Raw genomic sequence first — 17,271 nt, forward strand, 5'->3', positions numbered from 1 at the left:
TTTAAAACATACGACATACCTTTATATGAACTCAGCTCATAGATGTCTCCTTCAATTAAAGTCAGCCCAGTCCCATTACCCCTTTTCATTACCTGAAAGTAAAATGATGGAGAGGAAAAAATCCTCTTCCATGCAACAAAAAAACAGCATAAAATTTTTCAAGCGAGAGATGAAAAAAATGGTTAAAACAAAACACGTTTTGTGTCTCCAAAATTGAGTTACAGCCTTAACAAGCTGAGTTCACATGACCCACTGAGACAAATACAGCTTTTTGAAGCAGGGCTAGCGGTTTTAGACATCAGATTTCTCTTTTGCATTTTGAACAGAAGCTCCTCAGAGAGACTGTTAGCTTTGGTTGCTTCCAAGCAAAACACTTCAGATTGTTCAACATATTTATATTCATTTGTCTCTGGTCTATTCCTTTAACCAGGACTTCAGATTCTCAAAGCTATTGTTGATTTTTCTAAATAACATCAAATGTTTGAAATAGATGTTTGACAATACATGGTATATCTTTACTGCTGGTTCAATGGTAATGTACAAACAGTCTCTTCTTTGATGCTCAGAGGGTTTATTACTGCAAGCAACACTGCAGTTCTGTGGTTAATGGTTGTTTTATGTGCTATATCTGTTCAGATCAGATGCCGTGCTACAAAATTTGTGGTGATCAGTAGATAAAACTAAGACATTTTTTTCTTTTAACATTTGTTAGTGTTACCACAGTGGCACATTCATTTCAGTTTGCTTCTTTTTTTATTTTACTTAAATGTCTTCATTTGTAAGTTACTGTATTTCAAAACTTTTCTTATTATAAAATGTCCTGAGAAGCAGAGGTCCTCCCATCAGTCTCAGCTAAATTTTGCATTAGCACTGAAAATGGAAATGGACAAAGTTTCTGTTGTGAATGGGGTCTGACTCACTTGAATAACAAGTCACCCGGTGGTGACCCTGTGAACCGATTTGGCTCCAATTACCGGTACTCTGATTATTAGCACCAGCCTTCAGAAGGAAAACATGGCCTACTGACTCACAAAACTGAAAATAAAATAAGAAAAAAAAAAAACTAAAGAAAAAACACTTTGCCCAGTTTTGCAAAATCAGTCTGCAATTAAGTTCTGCGATTTTTACTCACATTTTTCATTGAGGACTGAACCAAAAATTTTGAATCACTTTCTTTAGATGTGTGCTCCCATCCTTGAGCAAGAAATTAGTTTAAAATTTTCTTTAATGCCACGTTTGATACTCTGATAGGAGACAACGTTCACAGACGCTTCAGGCTGCAGCCACCGTGTTGGAACATGCCCCCGCCAACGTTCAACGGAAAAAAAAAAAAAAAAAAACTGCCAAGAGATAATCACTGAAGCATGACCCACAGATTCATGATCAGTAATTCACCGCACAGTGTGGCTAAGGATCCGGCATCAGCTGGTTTTAAGAATCACTTCTCCCCTGAAAAACAGAAGGAGTTCACAGTTTTGGAGTGGACTCCCCCATGAGGGTGAGGGTAACACACCTGAGCGAGCGGAACCTTTTGCTTAACTTTTTAGGAAGAGGCCATTCTTCATCCAAGTTTGCTCTGCCTTCTGCTCACTTCTTTTTGGCGTGCATACCTAACTGGCGGGAATGCAGTTGTGCTGCAGCTGAGAAACAGTCAGACTTGTGGCTACAAGCACACGGCTTATTGCATCACATCCAAGTGAGTTATCTGAGTGACTTTGTGGGTGTGTATGGGACTTTTTTTTTCAGAAACCTTAAGTCAGATCAGGAAGTGCAATGTTGTGACAGTGCAGGAAGACGTTGGTGCATAATGCCACCATTTCTGGGTCTTTAACTTGTAAAATGAGAGACGCTTGGGTCAACACCCCTCTGCTGCTGCTGCTGCTGCTGCTGGCCAGTCTGACCAGAACAGGTAAGAACTACACTTCTGGTTTAGGAGAAAACGACCTTCTCCGCCCTACTTATACTCTGTTACTTGACTTTTTTTTATTATCAGACTTTATGACTTGAAGTAAAAAGACTTTTTCTTTTACATTTTTACTTCTCACTGAACCCACCAAAAAAGTCCAATACTTTAATTTAGCCTAATTTGATGAGTATTTCAGTTTTGTTGAACTCTTGTTAAACATATGGCTACTCTGAGAACTGTAACTATTTTATTACCACACCTTAAACTTAAATTTGTTTTTTTATATCTATTTTTCTTCCAGTCTTTCTTACTCGTCCAAAAAAATAGAAGACAATTTTGTAACTGTCTGTGGGGAACTAATTGCTCAACATTCCTTTGTTTGTTTTTTTTATCTTGTCCGATATAATTACTTTTGCAACAGTGTGAATTTCTGATAAGTTACCAAAACTTTGAAGATGTTTAGAATTTTTCCTGTTGAAGTTTTGTTGCCTTCACTGTTAAAAGCTTGCAGTTTATCAAGCATGAGGGCTTTTGCCTCTGAAATAACTGTCATTTTTACAAGTCTCACTGCTTTTTAGTGACATGAAATGTTTATTATTGCTTTATTGCAGCAATTTCCCAAGACAATGAAGGTGCTGAAAACACTGAAGACACTGAAAATACTGAAAATGATGAAAATGTTGAAAAGGCTGAAGAGGTTTCAGACTTAGCTTCAGACAACACGCAAGATGGTAATACTGCTGTTTTTTTTAATCACATATAAAGAAATTAGAGTAACATACTGATACACTATTATTAAAGCTTACAGGTATTACAGTACAAGACTTTTAGTTGAAAAATATAATGAAGTTAGAAATTTGTTTCCCACCACCTCTTAATTTGTTAGACCAAAAACTTTTTAAACAAACGTTTTTCAATTAATGTGTCGTACATGTTTAGAAAAGGTAGAGGAAAATATTATTGTTAATATGAGAATTATTACCGTATTTTCCGGACTATAAGTCGCTCCGGAGTATAAGTCGCACCCCTTGCAAACTATGAAAAAAAGGGCGACTTATAGTCCGGAAAATACGGTATATTTTTATTATGAAGAATATTTTTGCATTGGCCACATCTAATTGCTCTAACAAAAACAACCTGAACTAAACCAGATTTTACACATTGTCTTGCAAAGCTACAAATTCTATCCAAGTCAATCAAATCTTCCTCATCTCAAGTCTAATGTGATGTCTTTCAGATTCACAACCAGACAACACAGAAGAAGAGCCAAATACAACGCAAGAAAGTAAGAACTAACACAATTAGTGACATTTTTAATCAGCAGCAGTTTAGGATAATGATTCATAATTGCTTTGTTTTTATATATTGCTTTAAAAAAAATTGAGTCACATATAGATATTATTATTAATCAAAACATGGAGATAATAATGTACAAGACTTTGGGGTAAAAAAAAAAAAATCAAGTTAGAAATTTGTCTCCTACCACCTCTTAATTTCTTGGACCAAAAACCTCTTAAACGAATAATTTGATTTAAGTAATACATGTTGATCACAGATGAGAAAGAGTGAAGTGTAGGGAAATAAATACGTTTTTGCATTGGCTAAATGTAGTTGCACTTACAACAAACTCTCAAACTAAACCAAATTTTTTACTTATTGCCTTGAACAGCTACACATTTTGTCCAAGTCAATCGAATCTTGCATATCTCAAGTCTAATGTGATGTTAAAAACGTTCTCTTTCTCCTTAACTCCCCTTTTCCCAATTTTTTCTGTGCATTTACCCCTTTTCAGAATCAGATTCCTTTCATTGTCATATGTACAGCTTTTACACTAACTTACGAAATTTGTTCCAGTACAACCCAAACAAGATCAGACATACAACAAATACACACATACAGTCAGTCTTGTCAAAATCATGCAATTTTAACTTTTCTTCTGATGCACTGCAATGGATTGACTCTTACCTCACTGACCGCTCCCAACTTGTCAAAGTCCAGTCATTTAAATCTTCAGCTCTCAGTCTGCCAACTGGTCTTCCCCAAGGATCAATTTTGGGACCTTTGTTATTTTTACTGTACATTAATGACCTTCCAACCTGTTGTCCTGATGTTTCTGTGCAGATGTATGCTGATGACACTGTAGTCTATGTTCATGGCAGTAATTCCTCTAAGGTGGCTAAGAAGCTCACCAATGCTATGGTTAACATCACAGCTTGGTTGAAGTACTCTTGTTTGCAGTTAAACACATCTAAAACAGTTGCAAGGTTTATCACCAAATCCAATAATAATATAAATAATAAAAAAGGAGAAAGGCTGCAGGTTGTTTCAGAATACAAATATCTGGGTGTCATAATGGATTCAAAGATGTCTTTCAAATCACACATCAAAAGGGTCTGCAATAGAATCAAATTCAACCTCAGTCATTTTAGACACATTCGCCATCAGATCTCCACACAGTCAGCAAAAATGTACACGCACTCCATGATTTTCTCACTTACTGTTTGCCTGTCTGGTCACAGGCTTGCAATACACCTTTAAAACATCTCCAAAAATTGTACAAACAAACTGTTAAAACTTTGGATGAAAAACCCAACATTTTTCACTATTGTCCATAGTACAAAAACATGGATTACTGAGTTGGGAAAACATGGTCACATTTTCAAATCTCTGTCTCATGTACAAAATCATTCATGGCTTATCATCCCCTCCTCTTCACCAGTTTGTGAACATCCGGACAGCAGATCACAACAAAACTCGGAGTTCAGTCAGAGGAGACTGTATCATTCCCTTCAGAAAAAGTGTTTTTGGTCAGACTGCCTTTTCTGTTAGAGCTGCTACTGAGTAGAACTTCACACCACTATCAGAAATTTAAAACACATATCATTTATTCAAGACACAGTTAAAGAAATGTCTCATTGACAATCAGAGCTGTCAACACTGAGTAAACCTCCTCTCACCGATCCTCGCTACTATCTACTGTCCCTATATTGAATAAATGAATAAAATAAAATAAGTTAAAACTATGAAAGTGCTTATAGACTCTATAAATTAAAATATATAGTGGTTAACAACCTATTTTGTATGGAGGCACTTATTGCTTAAACAACACAACATAGATAATATATTTTCTTTCTTGTTTGAGACAAAACAGTATAGGAAAACAAGAAAGTCAGTCTTGTGATTTAGAAGCTTGAAAAACCAGCAATAACATGAACAAATCTTTTTCTGGCCATTGTTGTCAGTGTCAGAGGATCTCATCTTTAAACATTTTGAATTAAACTTGAAGCACATTTGTTTCTGCTCAGCTCTTTATGGTTCTGCTGTAGCAGCAATAGCAGCAATGATCCAACTAGATTCTGTGAGGAACTAATAGCTCAACATCCTATTTTTTCCCAACCTTTCCAATATCTGTGAGTTGCCCAAACCTTTAACATGTTCAGAGTATTTTTCTGTTGAAGTTGTTTTGAGCATTCATATCAAAGCTTGCTGTTTTTCAGCATGAGTGCGTTTATATTTTATTTAATTGTCATTTTTGTAAGTATCACTGCTTTTAGTGACATGACAGTGTCCTATGAGTAACAAAATGTTTTAACATCCCCAGATGGAGGTGATCTAGCAACACAATCAGAGACAGAAATAACCACGGAAAGTACTGCTGTGCAAGATGGTAAGAACTATACATAGCACAATTAGTGACATTTTTATTTAGCAGTAGTTTATGACAGAATGAATAGTTATCTTTCTATTGATGTTACCATTTTAAATTGAGGTATTTATAACTTAAACAACACAACATACAAAACAGCGTGTAGTTGATATTTTTCATTTTCAGAGTAAGACAGAGCAGTATATGAAACTTATGAAGTTAGTCCCTGAAAGATTAAAAAGCTTCTACAGCAAGAACATGAACAATCGTTTTCTACCCAATGTTGTCAGTCTCTCGTGCCACTGAGAAGGAATTTGTTTCTGCTAGACTCTTTAGAGGTTCTAATTTAGGAACAATCAGTCCCTAGAATACTAATGGGTACTAAATAGAGTGTGCACTAATAGCTCAACATCACTTTATTGTTCCATCTTGTCTAATTAGTGAACTTTACAATATTTTAAAGTAAACATTTTTGTGTCGATAAGAGTTAAGCAAACTTTTAATATTTTCTGACTTTATTTTTGTTGAATTTGTTTTGTTCTTATAAAATACTGTTAAAACTTTGCAATTTTTCAGTGTGAGTGATTTGCCTTTGAAATAATTGACATGTTGCCATGGATCATCGACTGTGTCCCAAGTAACAGAATGTTTTGGTTTTTTTGCCACAATTTCCCCACAACCAGAAGACCTGGCAGAAAGCACAGAAAATCTGCCAGATGGTAAGAACTATAAATGACAAATATCAGCAGTAGTTTAATTAGATACTGTATAGTTTTTCTTTTCTTTATTACTTAATTACAAAAGACAAATTGGGGGACCCTCTCTAACCAGAAGAGCCAGATACAATGCAAAATAATAAGAACTACACGCAACACAATTATTGACATTTTTATTCAGTGGCAGTTTATGAGATAACGATTGCTTATTTTTTATTTATTACTTTTTTTTTTTAAAAAGATTCACATATCTTGTCACTATTAATAAAACTTGTAGATAATGATGTAGAAGACTTTTGGTAGGAAGAAAAAAATTCAAGTTAGAAGTTTAAAATAAATATTATACATTTGTTTTACCCAAATCTTTTCAATGGATGTTTTTGATTCATGCAATGTTTTCAAACGGTGATGTACAGCATAAATGAGAAAAAGTTCAACGCAGAGGAAATCGTTTTTTTTTTTTATTTGAGTTTTTACATAAGCTAAATGTAGATGCACTTACATGAAACCCTAAAATTTAACTAAAAAAGCTACAAGTTTTAGTATTTGGGATGAGCACTCTTACTCAGCTAGAATGAGTTGTATTTTATAGTAATACTACATAAATTATTTGTAGCATTCATCCATTGCCAAAAAAAGCATGAATGTTCCTTTTTACCATAAAGTTCTGTCTTACTGCTGAGATATCCCAGAATACCTGGCAACAGCTGCAGTGCATAGAAACTGGGTAGCTGATGTTTTGAAGTTAGTACATTTACGTGTCAAATTTAGGCAGACTAAATGTCAGAAAAACATGAAAATATAGCGGGTACATATTGTTTTTGCTTGATGAATGGCTATTTTCACCAAATTTCAGATAATTCTTTATTTCTTTGACACTGCCTTTGAGTTTGGTTGGCTGAAACCAGTTCACCTTTCCTTTTTGGTCCCTATTTGGTTTACAATTTTACTTGGCAAATGTGCCCAAAAATTGCATTCTATATAATGATGTCTAAGAGCCATAACCATTTTTTTTTACTTCCTCCAGATGCAAGTACAAGAAGTCCCACCACTTTAGATGAAGCCAGTTCAAGTGCAAGTAAATACATTCATCACTCTCCTCTTTATGAAAAACTGCGTTTCCACAACCACGCCACTGAACATACTTTATGTTTTCCTGCACTTACAGCTGAGGGGAGTGCAGAGGATCCTTTATCAGAAGAAGGTACAAACCTGGGTTGTTTTTTGAACCCATGTGGTCATGTTACAACTAAATGATTCAATCTAAGAATTGATATGCGTTTTGCTCAGAGGTGGTTAACAATAAGTTACATTTACCTGAGTAATTCTTCACATACTGTACACTGAGTACCCCTAAGAGTACTTTTAAAGCACCATAACTTTTAGCTTCACTTAAACAGGTATATGATCAAAAGGAGCACTTTTAGCCTCACCAAGAGTCATTTTTAGTAACACTTTTTTTATATTTCCAATTTTTTTCCACCATGTAGCAATTGGCAACATAACTGGATGTTCATTTTTAACCAGTTCTGTTTCAATGATCAGAAATATCAGAATTTTCTCCAGGTGTTCTTGCCATTTTGATTGTCTGACTATTTATTGAAATAAACTAGACGAAATTTGGCTGTAGTAATCTTTTTTTTTTAATGAATTGGAATATGCAATCATGTATAAACATTTTTTGCTGGGTTTACTGTTTTTCTTCCTTTTTATTTTAGCAGCGCCTTAAAATAATTAAATTGTGAATTCAATTAAAAAAGAGGAAGCAAATAAGATTAAACAAGTTTCAGGTTAAAATAAAATAACATTTTTCACCAAATGCTTGAGCAATTATTTGAATGATAATTTTAAAAATCTGCTGGAGTAATACTATTTCGAAGTAATAAAACCCTTTCAAAAAGCACACTGTAGCTACTTTAACCACCTTTGGCGCTCCATACTGTATACTTTAATTTACCAGAGACAAATCTTAAATCTCAAGCTTGCAGTAAGAGGTTTATATTATCTCTTGTTTTTGCAGCTCCAGTAACATATGATCTGGACTATGTATCTTCAGATTCTTCGACAGAGGAGCCTGGAGACTCAACCCTCATGCTCATCCTGATTCCTGTGGTGATAGTAACTCTCATCTGCATGGTAGTTTGTGGTTATTTCATCATTCGCAAGTGGAAACAGAACGCCACAAAAAGAGGTGCGTCCATGCAACTGACTACAAAAACGTTCCAAAATTCGCCACAAAGTCACACGTTAACTCACATCAGCAGAATTTTGACTTTAACTTGTTTATTACTCAAAATCTAAACGTCCCACGGCATGAAGCAAAGTTTTTTCTTGAGGCAACACTCTCCTGACTCAACAAGAGACGGAAGGTTGTCCATGGACACAGCTTAAATATAATATATCTGCTTGTAGTCCAGCTATTCCAGAGCATATTTCGCAAAAATGAATGGTCATATATAGAAAACACTAAATAATGTGGAATTAAAAAAGTAAAACTTGAAGATTCATGCATGTTCACATCTGTCACTGTCTTTACCATCATCTTTTCTTTTTTCTTAGCGTCAGTTAAAGAAGATCCATTTTTGGACGAACCCAGCACAGAGAAGGTGCCGATGTGAGTTTGCATCCCTTGACATTTATTTTTTTAGGATTTTCTTCAACCAATGTGCACAGATTTAATTGTCTGTTCACTCTTTTTTCTATTTCCATTGTGTCTCACAGGCCCATGTTCGAGGAGGACGTGCCTTCTGTACTTGAACTAGAAATGGAAGATTTTGACCAGTGGATAACAAAAGATTGTAAGTTTTCATACTTATGTTACACGAATGTGAGCGAGGGTCTTATTAAACTCAAACATGGATGTTACTCATTTATGGTGAGGAATAAAGATATTTACCGTAAATTAAAAGGCTCAGAAATACAAACAGGGCACATATGACAGAAATCTTAACGTGATAAACAAAAAGAAATCATCCTAAAAATGTTAAAACAGGATATGATGACATTTCTGAAAGTATATTATTGCAGAACTTTTTTGGATTGAGTCACATTGAAGCCAACATGAAAGCAGAAGTCAGGATCCCTGGATTTGTATGTTGTTGCATATTTTTTCCTGTAGAGGTCAGCGTTGTTCCGTACAAAAAGGTCAAAATAGAAAGCTCCTTTTGTCACAGCTTTTCTCTTTTGCCATTTTAATGTGTTATATTTCCTTTTAATAGTCTTATAAAGGACCCAGCAAAGGAGCCAATATAACTAACTTTTCTGCCTCAGTGACTCTTGCACATGATTGAAAACTCTTTCTGATTTGAATAAAGTCCTTTGATATTTTTGAAAATTCTCCTGAGGGCCTTAAATAGTGATTCAACCACATCTATAGCAAATCTTTGGGGAAAACATGATTCCGTTTGTTGTGTATTAACACTAAAAAATAGCTTCTTTAAACGAAATCGTGATAAATGGAACAAAATACATTAAATTACAACATAAAAAAAGTTTTAATGTTAACGTAAAAGGTTTTTGTAGCTTCAAAAAGTCATTAACTATGCAACCCAATAATAATAATAATACATTTAATTTATAAGGTGCCTTTCTGGGCACTCAAGGTCGCCGCACAACATGTGTACAGTATAAGAAACACAATAAACTGTTAAAACAACAACAATTTAAATACATACACAATTCAATAAAATGTATATAAAAACATGCAAAAGTTACTGTTACAGTGAACAGGCCATTTGGAAAAGATGAGTTTTTAGCTTTGATTTGAAATGTGGGAGTGTGTCAGTGTTGCGGAGGTCAGGGGGGAGTGAGTTCCAAAGCCGGAGAGCAGAGCAACTGAATGCCCGGCTCCCCATGGTGACAAGACGGGCGGAAGGGACAGAAAACTGGATAGAGGAAGAGGAGCGGATAGAGCGAGCAGGTATGGCGTTATGAAGGAGGTCAGAGAGAGATGGAGGTGCAAGGTTGTGAAAGGCTTTGAGTGTGTAGAGCAAGATTTTGTATTGAATCCGGTATGGGATGGGGAGCCAGTGAAAATGTTTAAGGATAGGTGTGACATATTTGATGGAGGGAGTGCGTGCGATGATACGAGCTGCTGAATTTTGAACCAGTTGAAGTTTATGGAGGGTTTTTTGTGGGAGACCAAACAGAAGAGAGTTACAGTAGTCCAGGCGGGAAGTGAGAAGGCTGTGTACGAGTACAGCAGTGGAGGGCCGGAGACGTTGTATGTTGCGTAGATGGAAGTAGGCTGAGCGGGTGATGAAGTTTATGTTTAGACGTGAAAGAAAGACGCCTGTCGAGGATGACACCCAAACTCTTTACCTGAGGGGAGGGAGAGATGATGGAGCCGTCAATGGAAAGAGAGAAATGGTTGGTCTTGCTCAGGGTGGATTTGGTGCCTATCAGAAGAAGTTCAGATTTATATTGCTATTGAGTTTTAAAAAGTTTGAGGTGAACCATGATTTGACTTCATTGATGCATTCAACCTGCGCAAATAGAGGCAGTAGTGTGGAGTTGGGTTGGCTGGAAAAATAGAGCTGGGTGTCATCCTACTCGCATGTATGTATTTTTAAACAGCTTCATGCCCCCCCAAACCTGACATCTTTCTTCTTCTTGTAGCTTCAAAACATGAACATAGAATTTTGAAGAAATCAATGAAAAAGTTGACGATATAAGTTAAAATAACTACACTCCTCTGTTAACATGTAGCTTATTTACTCCTATTGTTAGTCTTATCGGATTAAGGAGGTACAGAGTCTTGTAGTATTTAACACATTTTTTCCCCTAAAAAATAGTAATACATTTAATTGGAACAAGTCTGAATGTAACCAAAATAATTCTTAATTTTAATGTAAATCTGTTTTTAGTCAGTATAGAAACGTCTAATAAAAGACCATCAAACTAATTTGTTAAAAATATATTATACTGTGTGATTTAAAAAGTCTACAGATGGACTTAGGTTAATATTTAACACCATTTAAATATACAAAAAATTATAAATGTATTTGTTTGAAGTCAGTCAAGCAGTAACTATCTGCTAAATAAAGCATAATAGTCAGAGGCAGTTTAGGCTGTGATAGGTGGGAGTTTAAACAAGGACACATCTTTTGTCGAACACTGAGAACTTTAAAAGCAAATACTAGGCAAAGAGAAGAGGTCAAACAGGACAGCAGACCTTTGCATTAGAAGTGGTGAATTTGAGTGTAGAAATACAGGTTTGACATGAATTTACATGCAGGCAGGCAGGGTGGCTGAGTGTGGGAAGAAACCTGCATTTATCGAATCAAAAACACACACAAAAAAATACACAACTGTCTACCCCAGAGCCCTGCTGAACACTGCAGAACAAACTTTAGAGATCTCCAGTAAAGAACTCCAACACTTTGTTTTTATGTATAATAACATTTCTCAAACTCTCAGATCGGTCATGTCAAGTCATGATGTTAAGCAGGTGGGAGGTATTAAACAACCAAATGAAAACATTCAAAAAGACAGAAAACTCATTAGTTTCTCTTTTAAGGAAACATTTTCTACTCATTTTCCGTCAGTCTTGTCAGTGCTTGTTAGGAAAATTTTGAATGAAAGCAGTTGAGCAATTATCCACCAAGAGCCAAGCAAAAGTATAAGGGTCATGCCCCTGCATGAATGCAGGAAAATAATCAAATTCATCTGCCTTCCAGAAGTCAGTCCAACAAAATATCACATTTATCAAAGACTCAAATGGCTAACACACAACACTGAGTAACAAAAAATCCCTCCAATAACTTCACTTTCTCAGCCAGCCTGTGTTTGTTGTGATCCACCATCTGGTTTGTCCTGATGAACTGTGGACCAGTTCATCATCACGCATGATATTGTCTGAAAGTACAAAGTCCCCTAACATCTGCTTGTGATTACGAAAGGCATGCATGGAAGTGTGGTGAAACTGAACCCTGGGATTGTCTAATTCACTGAAGAACTGCTGAGGGCGAGGTTGAAGTCCACTCTGTTGACTGTTGACTAACCTCGTTTACACACCACGTTTTTCTCAGGCTTTTATATCCAAGGCTGTGCAAGGACCAGAGGTTACTTTCATTCAGCAGGGAGGCTCTTTGTATGCTTTGGGTTACACAAGAGATCCCAGAACAGAAGTAAATGTGAGGCTGTTGCTGCTGCGGTTGCACAATGTGATGCCATCCCCGCAGCAGCTGGGTATTGTTTGTCAGACCTGAGAAATTCCACAGTGAGTCAGGCCGGAAAATGCAGCAGATTAAGGAGGAAAAGCACTGCTGCTGAGCAGATTTTACTGCAACTTTGGAGGTTTATTGGAAAGAATTAGGTGTTTGTGGTTTTGTTGATCAATTTTTTTATTAGATAAATAAATTGTAAAAAACACTGTTGGTGGATTCGTCGTGCTTTTAGAAAGGGCAGACTTAAAAAGGGATTGTTGAATAAAGGTGAACTGTGTTATATTGTTGCTTCCAAGTAGAACAATATTATTAATGAGGAAAAAGAATAAATTAAAAAATGTACCGTACTTTCTTACAGAAAAATCTAATTCATGGTTTTGCTGCTGGGAATGTGGCGACTTATTGGTTGCTCATGCCTATATTCTTACATGCTTTGACAGATTGTTTTTGCTTTTACGCAGAAATTCTCCTGTTGCTGTTTTGTTATCCAAGCTCCTTGTTGCTGCACTTTGTTCCAAATTGTTCTGCGTGTTTGTGAGTTTCCTTGTTAGGACAGTTTTATCTCATCTCAATCTCAACTTTCTACTTTTCCTGGGCTATGTAACTCAGGCTATCTCTGATTGTTTTGTCAGCTGGTAAGGAACCAAAGGTGACATTTAAGTTATTTTGTTTTTTATTGAGTTAGTTGGTAACATTTTTAGTGGAATGAACAAACAGCATTTCATGAAACATGTCAAAGAGTTTGATCATGCGTTAATCAAACTCCTTCAAACGTTCATCCATAACAGCATCGTTCATTCTAGAATTGTGGAAGCAGTAATCAGGATTCCATTTTAGATTCCCTTTTCTATTCTTTTTTTTTTACTGATACTACTAAAAGTGACAATAGTGTTAGGCTTATATGATCAATAACATGTATTTATACAGTGTTTAAAAGAAATGAGAAATACTCCTATGGTGCACTTTCATTTCCATCCTATAATTTAAACAAATCATTAAAAAACTTTGGACAAAAACTTAAAACCATTTCCAGATTTCTGCACATTTATTTAATAAAAAATAATTAACCAGGCTGTTAATAAACGGAAAATTAAATCAAGTTTTATTCCAAATGTGTGGCAACAAAAGAAGAGCATTTCTGCAGAAAGTCTTCATCTCCAGAGAGAGTTTGGATTTAGTGTTCTGTAGTCAGGTGTCTAAACAGAAAAATTAGTGCAGATCATCATTAACTCATACGAAATTGAGTTAAACTAAATTTGAACTGAAAATTTAGCTTGGCTGATCCTAACACTCAGCAGGAGGACACTAAACAATGATGTTCGTAACAGGACTGCAAAGCCAAGTTCGGGAAATGGCCAAGTGAAAGTCTTGACTCTCTAACCTAGGATGTTGTGAAATGTTGTGGAAAAACTAGAAGTGTGCATTTCATGTGGGAGAATTCAGCCTTCTGGATCCCAGAGCTGGGAGCCTAAACCCCAAACAGGCTGCTTTGTTTAGAGCAGCAGGGCTTTTCCACAAGTTGTTAGGAGGTTAATATTTCATGGTGATGCTAATTGGCATTTACGTATATCACACTTTACTACATTCTTTGAAGGCCCAATAAAGCACTTTACAGTCACAGTCTCATTCACTCACACACACACACATTCACACACTGCTAGTGGCTGTGCTGCCGAACACTGACGCCAACCCCTAACCACCAGAGGCAATGTGGGGTTCTGTGTCTTTCCCAAGGATACTTTCAACCAAATCTGCAATCTTTTGATCAGAGCTCGACCACTCCACCTTTGCACTTCAGCCTGATGTGGAGTTGTGCAGGTGGTGCTCCACAAAAAAAGAGTGTATTTAACACTCACATGCATGTAAAAGTGGATATTTTCATATGTTGGGCAGTCTTTTAATTGGTTAATGAATGCTTTTATTTCCTAACAACCTTCCTGTAATTCCTCCACCCCAGGTTAAAGGACACTCTGGTTTGCACGGACCCACAATGACAGACAGACTGTTGAGGCTTTGACCTTTCACCGCATTGGCAAACTGAGAGGTGTACCTCCTGACTGTCTTCCCTGGAAAGCAACAAGCAGCGGCTCAACAGATAAATATGGTTCCCTTTGGTTTTTGCTCTTCTTCAAGCATGGTTGCCGTCAGCTTTTGCAAATGGAAACATGAAGTGTTGCAGCAAGACGTTTAGGAAACTCAATTAGTTCCATTTGAACCTTTACACCACATAGCTTCACAGGAGGCAACAATTATATTTCTGAGTGAATCAAAAATTTGCAAAGTAAACATTAATGTCCAGGTATTGGGTACAAAAAGTGAAAGCATGATATTTTTATTTATCATTTTCTGACTGCCTTTTTCTTTTTCATGGTCTACATTCATGCCGTCTCAGGTTCAAAGGATTCAACTGTCTGTAAATATGTGTAGAGCGGCCGCACAAAGAATTGTTATTCTGCCTTCAGTTCATGAAATGAGAATTTTTTGATAAGTTATTGTTGTTTTCTGAACTCACCTTCTGCTAATGGTGAAGTTTGTATTTCACTGTGGATAACGTATACTCTGTGACTGAATACTTGATATTTGCAGAGGCTGTGTGTGTGTTTTGTTATCAGTTTGCCCTCAAAGTGTTTGTTCAAAGCAGATTTAATGGTGTAAAAAATGTGATTCAGTCAGATGTTAAAGAGTTTGCGTTGTAAATCATCGTGACCAGCAAGACCTAACACATGTATCATTTTTTACTTTTTTCAAACATTTCTGTTTTTCTGTCACAGTTTTAGATAAAATTCTAAAAACAAAATGACCAAAAAAATCGTCTGTCTTTCATGGTTTTGACATAAATGAAAGAAACTATAACTATTTATTTGAAGTATTGATTTAAAATGCAATCCTCACAAACTGTTGAAGTTGATCCTGACCCTCAAACCTCACCTTAGTGGACCCAAGCGACAAACTTTTCAACTTTTGGTCAGTTATTTTTGTGCAAAAAAAATGAAAAGAGTTCATGATTGTGATGGAGCTGCACTGTGGGGTAGTGGTTAGTGCTCTTGCCTCACAATAAGAAGGCCTTGGTTCAAATCCCTGCTAGGAACTCTTTGTGTGGAGTTTGCATGTTCTCCTAATGCATGTGTAAGTTTTCTCCAGCTTCCTCCCACAGTCCAAAAACATGCTTCATAGGTTAATTGGTGACTCCAAACTGCCCCAAGTGTCTACATGTGTGTGGTTGTAAGTCTTTGTGTTACCCTGAGATGGACTGGCAAACTGTCCTGGGTGTACCACACTTTTAGCCAACAACCACTGGAACGGTCTCCAGCAACAACCAAGACCCCAAACGGGAATACAGCAGGTTCAGACAAATGGATGTCTGTGATTTTGATTCAAATATTAAATTCCATCAACGTAATCAGTAGTTTATGCTTGTCTTCCCTCTACTTCTTCTCCTTTCGGCTTTTCTTCTCAGGGGTCACCACAACGAATCAGCTTCCTTCATCTTTTTCATCCTCCACTCTTACACCGGCTACTTTCATGTCTTCGTTCACTGCATCCGTAAAGCTCCTCTCTGGTTTTCCTCTGGACTTCTTGCCTGGCAGTTCTAGACTCTAGCATCCTTCTACCAATATATTCACTGGCTCTCCCCTGAACATGTCCGAACCATCTCAATCTGGCCTCTCTGACTGTATCTCCAAAATCCCTATCATGTGCTGTCCCTCTGATGTAGTTGTTCCTGATCCTATCCATCCTGGTCACTCCCAAAGAGAACCCCAGCACATTCATCTCTGCTACCTCCAGCTCTGCTTCTGTTCTTTTCTTTAGAGCCACTATAGGTCAAACAACATGGCTGGTTTTGCCAAAGTTTTGGAAAAATTCTTTCCTTTCATTTGAGCTAAAACTCTTTGACCACATTGTGCTCCTAACAGCTCTCGTCATGTCTAATATGATAACTTTTTATTTTTTTTTATTTACAGGCCATTGTTTTCTGTTGTATCTATCTCAGAAATCTCTTGGCGTCAGGCGGATTTTTTTCTAACAAGAAAAAAATGTTAGACTTCTAAAAAAAAGTCAGTTATAAAACTTGAAACTAAAAGTGTGATGCATCATTTGCTTCTGTAATTGATCAGTAGTTTCAGCTTTGTCTAAATTGATAAATTCACAGTCTAATATTTTGTCTGTGAGATCTGAACATCTGATGTTCATTTGTGGTCAGATGATTTGACTCACAGGAAAGGACATGGAGGTGAAACACTCCAGACAATACAAATAAGAAATAATGCTTTGGCAATACTTTCCCCTTTTTTTATTAGCTTCCCCTTTAGATTTCCAAACAGCAACTCTGCACAGACCAATAAATCTGTGTTCTTTTGTGTTGATATGCCAAATAGACTGGTTTTTAAACAGATATGTCAGACTTTTGGCAGCACTCTCCACTATTGTGACTAAGTGTGAGAAAACTATGTAAAAAAACAGTTTTTTACATCCACATAAATTCAATTTAGTTTTAAACTTTATGAAGACAATCAAACATTTTACAGGCCTACAAACTGTTGCTTTTACACATTTATGAGCACCACAGCTTGTCAATATGATTTTCTTTTGAGAAAGTTCAGAATTCCCGAGCTGAACAATGCAAGCTTTTGAATCAAATTTCTTCCTGACAAGGTGCAACCGTAACAATCAAAGATAATGATGATTTCTAGTTAAAATAAGTAAATCTGACTAACTAATTTAATGTATTTAAACATATATCAAAATTGAGATAAAATGTGTGAAGCAAATGTGTAAGATTGAGATGGTTTGGACACTTTGAGAGGAAGGACAAATGATTATGTTGGTGAAAGGATG

At 36.3% G+C, this 17,271-nt stretch overlaps 1 protein-coding gene across 9 annotated transcripts; it reads left to right on the forward strand.

Annotated features, from left to right (window-relative positions):
- Positions 1-1,356: 1,356 nt before the first annotated feature.
- Positions 1,357-15,288, forward strand: LOC144981291 (uncharacterized). 9 transcript variants are annotated; one of them, XM_078951217.1, is made up of 13 exons: positions 1,411-1,498; positions 1,630-1,696; positions 1,786-1,909; positions 2,518-2,637; positions 3,144-3,191; positions 5,508-5,573; positions 6,236-6,271; positions 7,296-7,346; positions 7,437-7,472; positions 8,289-8,459; positions 8,828-8,882; positions 8,990-9,066; positions 14,393-15,288. In XM_078951217.1, exons 3-13 carry the CDS (start codon positions 1,840-1,842, stop codon positions 14,395-14,397), a joined length of 735 nt encoding a protein of 244 aa, XP_078807343.1. In that variant the 5' UTR covers positions 1,411-1,498; positions 1,630-1,696; positions 1,786-1,839; the 3' UTR covers positions 14,398-15,288. The 9 variants fall into 9 exon arrangements, with proteins under 9 accessions (XP_078807315.1, XP_078807320.1, XP_078807316.1 ...); XM_078951189.1 differs by having other exon boundaries at positions 1,357-1,696; XM_078951194.1 differs by having other exon boundaries at positions 1,357-1,696; positions 8,325-8,459.
- Positions 15,289-17,271: the final 1,983 nt, after the last annotated feature.

The sequence above is a fragment of the Oryzias latipes genome, chromosome 1, assembly GCF_053564925.1.
Source record: "Oryzias latipes strain Hd-rR chromosome 1, Olatipes_Hd-rR_3.1".
Classification (NCBI taxonomy): domain Eukaryota; kingdom Metazoa; phylum Chordata; class Actinopteri; order Beloniformes; family Adrianichthyidae; genus Oryzias; species Oryzias latipes.